The sequence below is a fragment of the Chiloscyllium punctatum genome, chromosome 11 (assembly GCF_047496795.1).
Source record: "Chiloscyllium punctatum isolate Juve2018m chromosome 11, sChiPun1.3, whole genome shotgun sequence".
Classification (NCBI taxonomy): Eukaryota; Metazoa; Chordata; class Chondrichthyes; order Orectolobiformes; family Hemiscylliidae; genus Chiloscyllium; species Chiloscyllium punctatum.
The window spans coordinates 22,564,376-22,577,158 of NC_092749.1; the positions used below are offsets into that span (position 1 = coordinate 22,564,376).

Sequence of the window (12,783 nt, forward strand, 5' to 3'; positions counted from 1 at the left end):
GAAGAACTATGTTCTTTAAAGACATTTAGTGTTTCTTTTACATCCATTCAAAGGGACTGACTGGGCCGACAAAGTACTACTTGTATCAGGTGCAGTCTAAGATAACAGTCCAAATACAGCACATTCTCAGTGCCAGCCTAGATGATGTACTTAAGTTTTGGAATTTGTCTTAAACCTTCAATCTGAGTCGAGAATGTAATCACTAAATGAAATTCAAGTACATTATTATTTGGAGATATGAGGTTAGAAATAATACCTGAGATCCAAGCCAATATAATGGAGAACATTACTCTAGAATGAACAAAAAAAAAGTCCTTATTGACAACATCTGTCCTAATTAGGCTTTCAATGTGTTGAACTTAGAGGCACTATGTATTGTGATTGACAGCAATAATGAACACGGAGTCATCATTACTCTGCCCACTCTCAAGACTATGTGCTGGAGGATGAAGGTAGGTTGTGCTTACAAATGAACACTTATGTGAATTGAAGCTGTGCTAGTCACCTGCCTTTAACAGACACATATCAGTTTTTTTTTCCATCCAAGATGTGGTGACAGGACAGTCAACTTCTTTGTATTAATCACTTGAACTTTGAGACGCGACTGAACTGCCAAAGGGGTTTTAAAAGGGCAGGATGCAATGTGTGCTTTGTACCAGCGGCGGTTGTGTTACAGCCAGTGCAAAGAAATGTTGAGGGAAGCCACATCTTGGAGATCTGCCTTCTCAGTGCTACATTCACTGGCAGCTTTATGATTTTATTTTGGCATGAGAGCAAAGATCTTAGAACATTTTACTGGCAACATAATGCACATCAGTCATCTTAATCCGTTCTTGAAAACCATATCCTCTAGCACTAGTCTTGCTCATCCTCACTGGATTAACTACACAAAATGAAATTTCCTTAATAGTTCTGAAGATTAAAGAACAAAAAGAACTCAAAGAACAAAACCTTTCCCAGCTGTCATGAAGGGACCACCCATTTGAATCGGTTTCAGCCGGTTCAGTAGTTGAATTGCCAATAGTCTTATACAATGTGTTGTCCATAGTTCTGTCCTGTGTATAAATCTATTCTTTCTTCCAGATGGTTACGCTCACAGTAAGGGGGTTGCATAATTCGTCAATGAAGGAATTTATCAATGAAGCTGATGAATGTAAATGGAATTAACTATGTGTACAAAAATCAACAGGCTGCACAGCAGGCATACAGATATGCACAGTTTCCAAATGTAAAGAGTTCTTGGGGAAAAAATTCCCAAAGATAACTTAGAAGTCACAGCGAGTGCAATTCAACTTACTTTAGAAACTAGGACAGAATAATCAATGAAATGTGAAGGTGTGCTCAAAGACTCCAGGCCAGTTAGAAATTAGGCAATGCAAGCCTAAATTGTGGAGGCAGTGCAAACCCTTCTACTCCTTTCTGGATCAAGATTGTCAGATTGTGGGGTCAGCAGTAAAGTGACGGCACTTACTACTAACCTCAAAATGTAGTGATCACTGTGGCACAAGTTTCCCATTTCCCAGCATTAATTTGATCCTGGAGATAAATACACAGGTTATATCTGATGTTCAGCAATGGAAAATTAGGTATGATAAATCGCAAAACTGAAAATTTAATCCTTACTTAGATTATTTTAGATATTTTAGACAAAATGGCACAATTAGTTTGAATTTCATCTGTTGCCCTTATTTTACGTACTCACATGTATGCATTATAGTTGCAGCAGCTTTTACAATGTTGATTACTTCTTTATACTGATCATAATTTGACAAGTGTTTTTGGTCATCCTATCCATATATCAATTTTATTATTAGCTGTTGTCATTAAAAATTTATTTCCATAATTACTACATTATTTGAAACTTCATAGGCTGTTCTATCTCCCACCAGAAATCACCACATTAATGGCATTACAATACCAATAAAGTACATCTAAAGAGTATAATGTTTTTCTCTCCTTTTTATTTTGGATTTGAGGTATCTGAAAGAAATGTGCAGTGAAATGCAAACCAAAGCAATCTCCAAATTCATTCCCTCTGTCAATGAAAATGAACCATTAATGATTTTAAATGTACATTTGTTTGACAGAAACAAATGCCTCAAAATGTTCAAAAGATAAAATAACATGTCTTAGTACAATCAAGATAAAGTTTTGAAGGATAAATCAATATTATCTCCCAAGTAAAAATGGATATCAACCCATATATGATACTCAGAAAATTTAATTCAAATTAGATGTCTTCTTCCTTTATGTTACCTGATAGTTAAGTTTTATTGGGCGTGGGGCTGGCAGCAAGCATTATAGCCTTCAGCGGCCACTTCCTTATACCCCATTTCCTTCCCTAATTGGCCCAAGGTTGGAGCACACCGAAAACCCCCACCTAGTAGATTGATTTCCTGATGGGAAACCAGGACAATAGCTTCTCTTACTAGGTTGGACGGCAGGTAATCAGGCTGGTGGCAAGTTGAGGCCCTGGAGTGGCTATTACTAGGCCTTACTTGCTGGCAAGCTGAGATGGTAAACCTTTTCAATCAGCACTTAATTATGGAGTTGGCAAGAAGGAGACATGTATCTCTCTGGGCCAAAGTGCCCAATTATTTGCTTGTCTCACCATCTTCTTCACAAATGCCAGGGAGGGGAGAATTGTACACAAGTCCACAGCTAAAATACATTATAAAAGGAACCAGTAGCTCATGTAGAACAAATATGCACAACACAAATAATTACACACGAATCTATGCATTGTAGTTAGTAGATTCCAGTTAATGATTATTATTTCATACTTAAATAAATACTGCTGTATCAGGCCCATACTCTCCAGCAACAGCATGACCAACTACAATTTTGAAAATATTTACTAAATTTTAATGCCTGGATAAAGGGAATTGCTGGATTAAAAGAACTGCACTGTAGTATTTCCATCACCATGCTGGAAGATTAAAGTGCATGAGAACGATCATGGGATACTGTCCATGGATTTGATCAGTAGATAATTGGTCTTTGGAAATTTAAATAAATATAAATGAGCCCAGGATGCAATATGCCAAAAAGGTCAAGAATTAGACATACGAGCTAACAGCATTCATTTTCTGAACTGCTGTAAAGCACCTCAAGCAGCCTATGTCGTCTGTAATGTATTGCCCTCTAGTGGTTGTTTACAGATCAAGCACCCAAATTTGATTAAAACAGTTTCAGGGCAAATATTTTTCATAATAAGGAGTCTTTAATATTTTTGTAATACACTTCCAGGTATATTTGTCAGGTAATATAACAAAATTAATAATAAGCATGAAAGCTTTCACTACTGCTGAAAAATGTACACCACAGCAAATGAAGACACGAGGTCATCAATCACTGGCAGCTAAACACTATGGTTCGTGTTAACTAAAATATTAACATAGGTCTGTGTAAAAGGCAGTGGGAGTTGGGGTTTCTACACTTTTTAGTACAACAATAATGAATTATTTCTGATGCAGTATTTCTATTTACCTTGCCATGCTGTTTATTGGAGAAATTTGCAAGAATTATCTGAGATATTTATAACTACAAAAATGATTTATGAATTTTGAATTTTTAAATATCAAGAAAGTGCTTCTCATCTTTACATTCAATTTCTTGTTTCTGACACAGTCAACTCTAAAAAGTGGTCAAATCACCAGTGAAAAGAGCTCTAACCAATTCCAACTATAACCTGGAGATGTCACAACTATAGGATAAATGATGCATTATTATTCATCCTTCAGGCTTCACAGCATGCTCAGCCACCTCAAAGATGTGGTTACTCAGACAAACAAAGAAGCATCAGTCATGAATGTGGCCCAGAATACACCAAAGACAAAAGGCAAAGCACAGATATCATCAGCAAACACAAAAGAAATCATCTCTGCCCATCATTTCTCAAATGGAAATTGTCAGTTCAAGAGGAAAAATGTGAAGTGCATAATTATAATGTGCTAACTACAAAGCAGGGACAATGAAAATCAAAGGAAGGAGGGGAAAAGTTGTTTGGAGAAGGAATATTTCAAAAGTGATGTAGAATATGTAAAACACTAATTTTTAAAGTTTAGTGACAGTTTTAAAGCACGAAGGTGCTGTTCTGTTTGATGTTTGAAATGGTGTGGTCAGATGCAATTCAAAATACTTCAGATGGCCAGTTTTATTTTCAGGCATTAAGTGAAAATATGGATTTCTTTCGAATTAACAGTATGAGCTGAGTATTTGTAAAGGGGCAGTAAATTTAAGTTGAGCTCTTTGAAAGTTATGACCTAATATATTAACGTCTTTCTCTTTCTGCCAGACCTAGACCGTATTTTCTGCATTTTCTTGACCTATTAATTATGGAGGATCTGATATCTACAGTAAAACCAATAAATTGTGCAGTTTATGTGAAGTCATAGTTTACTTGCTTAATGCCAAAGGAACCTGGTGTCTTTCTCTTCACCATCATCATTTGCTCTACTCCTCCCCCCAGTTACAGCTAAATGTGTCCAATGGGAGCCTTTGCAATTTATATCAGTTTCAAGTCCAAAACTGTGTCACTAGTTTTAAGCTAGCAAACTGACAAAGGTATTAAAATGACTTTATTTCTCCTAGATTAGAGAAAAATTAGACATGTTTCTGACTGCTAAGTAGCAATTCCAGCTGAGATGAAGACAGGGCTGAGCATGACTATATATAGTTTAATAAGAAATGTGACAACATAAATTAAAATGTTGAATATTTAATAGAAAACAAAAGAGAATTAATCAGTGTTGCTTGAATCTGAACCAATGAAGCCCAAAGACCAACACAGGTTCCAATTTTGTTCTCATCATAGAGTCATAGAGATGTACAGCATGGAAACAGGCCTTTCTGTCCAACTCACCCATGCTGACTAGATATCTTAGGTAAACCTAGCCCCCATTTGCCAGATAGCCCTCTAAGCCCCTCCTACTCCTACACCCATCCAGATTCCTTTTAAATGTTGTAATTGTACCAACTCCACCACTTCCCTCTGGCAGCTCATTCCATAAACTCTGCGTGAAATAGTTGCCCCTTTTAAATCTTTTTCATCTCACCTTAAACCTATGCCCTCTAGTTTTGGAGTCCCTTCCTCAAGGAAAAGACCTTGGCTATTCACTCTACCCATGCCCCTCATGATTTTATAAACCTCTATAAGATCACCCCTCAGCTCTGACGCTCCAGAGAAGATAGCCCCAGCCTATTCAGCCTCTCCCTATTGCTCAAACTGTCCAACCCTGGCAACATCCTTATAAATCTTTTCTGAACTCTTTCATGTTTCGCAACATCCTTCCTATAGCAGGGAGACTAGACTTGCACACTGTATTCCAAAAGTGGCCTCACCATTTCTCAAATTATTTGTACCAAGAGCACAAAAGTTAGCAAAATGAACAGACAGATGGCAGATGCAATTTAATTAAAAATGAAGTGCAACATAATAAAATTTGGGAGAATAAACTAAAAATAATAATATTAGGGGGGCTCCAGTAGTAATGTAGTAGTGTCCTTGCCTATGTACCAGAAGAAATGGGCTCATGACCAACCTGTCACAGAAGGTTGTCTGAACAGGTTGATTGAAAAATATATTTTGTGGTGGAGTCTGAAGCGTCCGTACCTCTAAACCAGAAGGCCCAGGTTCAAGTCCCACCTGCTCTAGACGTACCTCTGTATTCATTCACCAGATGAGAGAGAGCATTGGTGGCTACGCCAGCACTTATTGCCCATCCCTAATAGCCCAGAGGGCAGTTAAGAATCGACCACATTGCTGGAATCATATGTAGGCCAGACCAGATAAGGACAGCTGTTTACTTACCTAGTTAGTGAACCAGACGGGTTTTTCTTACTATCAGCAATTGATCATCATTAGACTCTTAATTCCAGATTTTTGTTTTAAAATAACATACCCCAACAGGTGCATTAGAACATATCTATAGTTAGGTAATGTAATAAAGGAAGTAAAATCGAATTTTGGATTTTATAAAGGGATCATTGAATACAGAAGTTGAAAAAGTAATGAGCATTTAATCAAAACACAGATCAGGCTCATACTGTGCACTATTTTGGGACACCTGATTATATTTAGCTGCTTTCCCATTTCCTTTGTATTCTTATCTTCAGCTTTCTAAAATTAAATATTTATTTTTCTCCACATCATGGTGTGTATTTTGTTACTACAGATTACTGATGGACTAAAAAACACCAATAGCAGCATGACCCAAAATCTGCCATTTGACCGAAAGGTATGCACCATCTGATTTCAATGGGAGGGCAAAGAGAAACACATAAACCAGCATTAACTCAATCCTAAACATGAAATAGATCATTTGGAAGTAGATTCTTTATGAGAATGCCTATCAAGTAAAATAAATATTGGATATGATACTTGCCTGATGATAAATAGCAGCTAATACAGGTTAATTAATTCGTTTACATTCTATTTGCTTGATGACCATTTTACCTTGAGAACTAAAGGAATGACCCACAATTTCCATAGCATCAATTTATGTATGGGGGCAGGCACGTTATTCACAGTCTTACATTATAAGATTTTGTGCCTAGTTTGGATCATTGTTGATTCTGTACCTTATTGATCTCCATCTCATGATTTATTAGCTTGTTCTGAGCTTCTTCCAATTGATTACACGCTGAATCCCTTTCTCTCACCAGCCTCTGCAACTGACCTTCAAGACAAGCAACATTTTCTGACAAACAGGTCACCTGTAAATAAACAGAATATCATGAATTTTAAACAAAAATGGAAAGGTTGGAAATACTCAGCAGTCTAGCTTCAGTTATGCAGAAAGAAAATTGTTTCATCAGACACCAAAGAATATGATAGCCAGAATTCTAATTAATAAGAGGTGGTTAATTATACTTCCCAATAACCATGAGAAGTCAATAGGAATACTACTAAGAAGAACTTAAATTCTGTATATAGTACCATTAATGTAATAAAACACCCCAAGACATTTTACTGGACCATTGAAAAAAAACTTAGGACTGAACCACATGAATAGATATTAGAGTGGGTGACAAAAAGTCTCAACAAAGAGATAGGTTTTAAGGAATATCTTAAGTGATGTGAATGATTTTACTATCACAAGTATTTGGGAAAATACAGTGAAAAGTGGTTTTTGTCGCCACAATCTGGGGCCATTTTGGATTGCAAAATGAATAAAAAGAAATCGCTTAAATTGAGCTTCATCTTCTGTTCAAATTAACAGAAAAGCAAACCAAAACATAGAATAAAAAAGCAGAAAAATAAAGGATTGATGTTCCACTTTACAGTCCTTCTTGTCAAGCACGGCTTTGGGTTTTCTTAAGGTCTCTGGGATCTCTGTAAGGTGTTCTGGTCTTCGGGTCGAAATGAATCCCCATTCCAAGTCCAGCTGATGCCCCATTTGAGGGGTTAAGAGATCAGGAATGGATTTGCAGAGCTTAGGGCAGAGGTTCCCAAACGGTAATTGTAACCCTTCTGCAGGACTTTGGGATTGAGAGTTCCAAAGCAGCAATGGGAGCCACAGAACTCAGACTAAGTTTTCACGGCTGCAAAGCAACTTTAAATGTTTGTGTTAATTTTATATTGATGGATCAGGATTAATTATTTGGCCCAATTATTGCTACAAACAAAGCCTGCTAAGAGGTGCTTCATTACTTTTTTGGGATAAATCCAATAGTTTAAATTGCTCCCCAAAACCCTGGTCAGCCACCTTGCCCCAGTCAACAACTGTCCTCCTGTAACCAAAAGAGAAAATGCTGGAAAATCTCAGCAGGTCTGGTAGCATCTGTAAGGAGAGATAAGAGCTGACGTTTCGAGTCTAACTGACCCTTTGTCAAAGCTGTCCTCCTGTAACAGTAAACAACTGTTGACCTTGCAATTTTTACTGAGTTCACAGGAAGTTCAAGGCATTAAAATGGAGCTACATTGGGAAACTGTTCGGACAGCACTGCCCAAAAGTCTTGGTAACTGAATGCATGGTCATGATAATGGTGGAATAATTAAAATGGACATACTCAAAAGGTTATGATCAGTGCAGCATAGATGTTTTAACAAATACAGACCATAGAACATAGAACAGTACAACACAGGACAGGCCTTTTGGCTCATGATGTTGTGCCGATCATTTATCTTAATCTAAGATCAACCTAACCTACATACCCCTCAATTTACTGCCATCTATGTCCTTGTCCAGCAGTCGCCTAAATGTCCCTAATGTCTCTGAGTCTACTAACACCGTTGGCAGTGCGTTTCACGCACCCATCACTCTCTGCGTAAAGAACCTACTGCTGACACCTTCCCATATCTTCCTCCAATCACCTTAAAATGATGATCCCGTGTGACAGCCATTTCTTCCCTGGGGAAAATTCTCTGGTTATCTACTCTATCTATGCCTCTCATTTCCTTGTACACATCTATCAAGTCACCTCTCTTCCTTCTTCTCTCCAGTGTGAAAAACCTGAGTTCTCTTCATAAGACGTGCTCACCAATCCAGGCAGAGTCCTGGCAAATCTCCTCTGCCCCTCTTTAAAGTATCTACACCTTTCCTATAATGAGACGACCAGAACTGGACACAATATTCTAAGTGTGGTCTAACCAGGATTTTATAGAGCTGCAGCAAAACCTCGCGGCACTTAAACTCAATCCCCCTGTTAATGAAAGCCAAAATACCGTATGTCTTCTTAACAACCCAATCAACTTAGGTGGCAACTTTGAGGGATCTATGTACATGGAACCCAAGATCCCTCTGTTCCTCCACACTGCCAAGAATCCTACCTTTAATCCTGTATTCAGCATTCAAATTCAACCTTCCAAACTGAATGACTTTTCCAGGTTACTTATCAGCCCAGTTCTGCATCCTGTCAAAGTCCCATTGCAACCTCCAACAGCCCTCCATACTGTCCACAACTCCATCAACCTTTGTGTCATTGGCAAACTTACTAACCCACCCTTCCTCATCCAAGTCATTTGTAAAAACCACAAAGACCTGCCCCTCACAAAGCCATGCTGACTATCTTTAATCAAACTTGGTTTTTCCAAGTAGTCATAAATCCTATCTCTCAGAATCCTTTCCAGTACCTTGCTTACCACAAACGTAAGACTGACTGGTCTCCTATTCCCTTTCTTGAACAGAGGGCAACATTTGCCTCCCTCGAATCATCCAGTATTTCTCCCGTGGAGAGTGAGGATGCAAAGATCATTGCCAGAGGCCCAGCAATCTCGTTCCTCACTTTCCGTAGTAACCTTGGATATATCTAGTCTGGCCCTGGGGACTTATCCATCTTGATGCTTCCAACATATCCACTTTCTTAATGCCAATCTGTTCAAGCCTACTAACATGGTTCAATGTGTTCTCACTATCAACAAAGTCCTTCTCTATAGTGAATACTGAAGCAAAAAAACTCATTTACGGCCTCCCCTACCTCTTCAAACTCCAGGCACAAGTTCTCTCCAATATTCCTGATAGGCCCTATCATCTCTCTGATCATTCTCTTATTCCTCACTTACGTGTAGAATGCCTTTGGACTTTCTCTTATCCCTCCCACCAAAGCATTATCATGCCCCCCCCCCTCCACCCCCAGCTCTCCTCATTCCATTTTTGAGTTCTTTCCTAGCTACCCAGTAATCCTTTAAAGCTGAGCCAGATCCTTGCTACTTCAACCTTAAATAAGCTTGCTTCTTCCTTTTGACGAGAAGTTTTTCTTCTCTTGTCATCCAAGGCTCTTTCACCTTATCATTCCTTGCCTGTCTTAGTGGGACAAAGTTATCCAACACTCGCAACAAGTGCTCCTTAAACAGCCTCCACATTTCTGTTGTGCATTTCCGGTAGAGAAATTGTTCCTGATTCATATTCCACAGCTTCTAAAAGCAGTATAATTTCCCCTCCCCCAATTAAATACCTCCCCAATACTGTTCCTATCCCTCTCCTTGGCTATGGTAAAGGTGAGGGAGTTGTGGTTGTAAGAGTTATAAGACTGGAGGAGAGGAGAGTTTGGGAGAGACAAGATCAGCATTATTTAGAAACAAAGATGAGAATTTTAAAATCAAGATTGCCAATATAAGTCAACGAGGATAGGTATGAAGGGTATATGTTTTTTAGCCAGGTTATGTTGGAAGTGTCAAATCTAGAGGTAACAAAGGGAAGGATCAAAGTTCACTAAATTAGCTGAGGCATAAGCAGAGTCAGTTGATGTTCAAATGGCTGAAATGTGCCATCTTAGAGATGGAGTGGATATTTGCTCATTTCAAGGTCAAATATAACACCAAGATTGTGAACTCTCTGATGTTGCATCAGACAGTTGTCAGGAGAGAGATGGACTTGGTGTCAAGGGAATGGAATTTGTAGCTACAACATAAACCATGACTCTGGTCTACCCAATATTTACTGGGGAAGTATGGGGTCCTTAGTACTGAAATGTTGAACTAGCAGTCTTTGTTAAGCTCATAATCACATTGCTTAATATCTGCATGCCATATGCTTGCATACTATAATCATGTTACATGTTTGTTGTTACAATAATGAGATAAGAAGCAGTGTTTGTGTTTTTTGTTTAAAACTCAAATCTTGACTCAAAGTAAATTCACATCTATTATGAAGCATAAGCCAATAACCTGCAGAATAGGGATTAGCATGGTCATTTTTCTCTGGGTTTTGCTTTAGCTATCAAGGATTTTTTGAAGTGGTAATTATTTCACCAAAACTATTCTAAGTAGCTAGTGATTCAAGACTGATGTAGACTAGACAGAAAAACAAGACTTCATTAAAATCTATTGAACCACTCTTCAATACACGCAAGCTATTTCTGTAACTACATCCTTGGAAATGTCTAGACAGAGAGAAAATGCCCAAAATGCCAAGTCTCTATGCCCCTCAAAATATGTTACAAACATTTTTTCTTGCTTTCCAGGAAGAAATAAGCATAATTATTTAATACCTACCTTTATTTGCTTCTTTTCTAAATATTTGGTGGATGCCACCCAAAGACCAAACCAATCTAGCCTGTATAAGTCAAAAATTACTTGTACTCTCAAATAATCCTGTAAAGTTTGTGAAGCATGACCTCCTGCTTTGAAATTAAAATGACTATTTGAGACATTGTCAAATTTTGATGAAAAATTACATTTCTTTCCTCCTTTTAGCGATATTCACTCAGCTTCATCAATTAAAAATGTAAGTAGAACAATTATAATCTGTTCATGAATATCATTGACAGAAACAAAAATAAACATCCTATCTTCAACTTTATTAGAAGCAAAGCTGAGTTTGAAACATAATCAAATCCATAACATGAAATACTATAACAGTCGGAAAACACTCAGCCCTAAAAGCTGTCTACCTGGGGAGCCCTGACTACTTCTCTTCCTCTAGTAAATACTACAGTGATATAATTACTCTACAGACATGATCTACCATTATACATCCCCTGGGTAAAAAAGAAGAACCAAACTAAGGGGAGATTCCTGCTGTGAACTCTCCAGCAACTTGCTCATACATCAATAGCAATCAAAAGCTGGCAAGCAGCCCTGCAGACAATTAGAGCCAGATTTATGGCATTACAAATAGAACAGGGAGAAGGAAAGTCAGAACTCTTGATTGAATTGACTAGATTGCCTGTAGAGTTGGCAAACAAAAATCTTTTTTAAGTGATTACTTGTGGGAAGACAGTAGTAATGATACCCCCAATGATTCAGTGATCACATTGGATCATCAGTTAAGGTAGGAACATTTGGCAAAGTGGAATAGGCAGACAGGGACAATATTTTGAATACAGTACAAGGTGTGGGCAGCTCAAAAGTTGGACAATGTGGAATTTATGGAAGATGGTGATCAGGAGGCCAGCAGGAAGTGCATTGGAGAAATGTATTTTAGAATAACAATGTATGATTTATGCTTTAAGTGTTTAATCCAAAGGGTAAATAAGATGGCTTTGGTATTCAAGAATAAAAGCTTGTGAACTACATGCTGTTCTCTTTGGTGAAGAATATTCAAGGGGCAGAACTAAAGGCGTGATTATTTTGAGTGAAACATTAACCATTATCCACATATCTCAAAGCCATGACATTGGCATAACATTCTTAAGAACTCTTAAGAGTAAAACATTTCAATTGTTGATTTATTTGAGGAAGTATTTAATTTGAAATTTGCCTTGTAGCTGAACAAAAAAGCTTATCTAGGCCACTAAAACGATAAATGTCTTATTTCTCCAGCAAATAGCTACAAAAGACATTCATAACTTATTTCAGAAGATCAATTGGATATCAACAAAGTAACATAAATGTTGGAAGTTAGTCAATAAAGAGTTTGGAATAAATTCTTTGAAAGCTACACCAATAATTTCACATTACATGTGTAATGTGCAAAGTAAATGCACACTTATTTCATGCATCTTGTATGAAATTGTTATTTTGCTCCAGAACTTTTACTAAATTATTCAAGATACAATAGGTACATTAAGGTTTTTAAACTAGTTTGAGATTTCAATGATTATTAAAACCTGTACAAATTTACTTTCAGTACATTCAAGCCAGCAATACAATTCATTTAGAAGTGAGAGAGGACAAGTAACTGTAATACAGTTATAAATTTTCACAGCCCCAAAAGGTAAATTGTTTCGAGCCCAAAGCTTGCATTTCTTTGTCAATAATTCCTTTTAAAGAAATTGTCTCAAAATAAATTTACAATCAATGGGATAGAACTTGGCCCATAAGCTTTCAATTGCTTCAGTTCACACCGTGCTAATATTACATGGAGGCAGTGGCCCAACCCAGCAGCTATAAAGTCAGGG

The 12,783-nt window shown here is 37.6% G+C and overlaps 1 protein-coding gene across 1 annotated transcript in view; it reads right to left on the reverse strand.

The window, feature by feature from the left end:
• The window catches only part of sdccag8 (SHH signaling and ciliogenesis regulator sdccag8), a 357,014-nt gene that overhangs the window by 269,939 nt on the left and 74,292 nt on the right, over positions 1-12,783 (reverse strand). Inside the window, 1 exon segment of the mRNA XM_072580466.1 lies at positions 6,583-6,717. Coding sequence (XP_072436567.1) covers positions 6,583-6,717 — 135 coding nt within the window.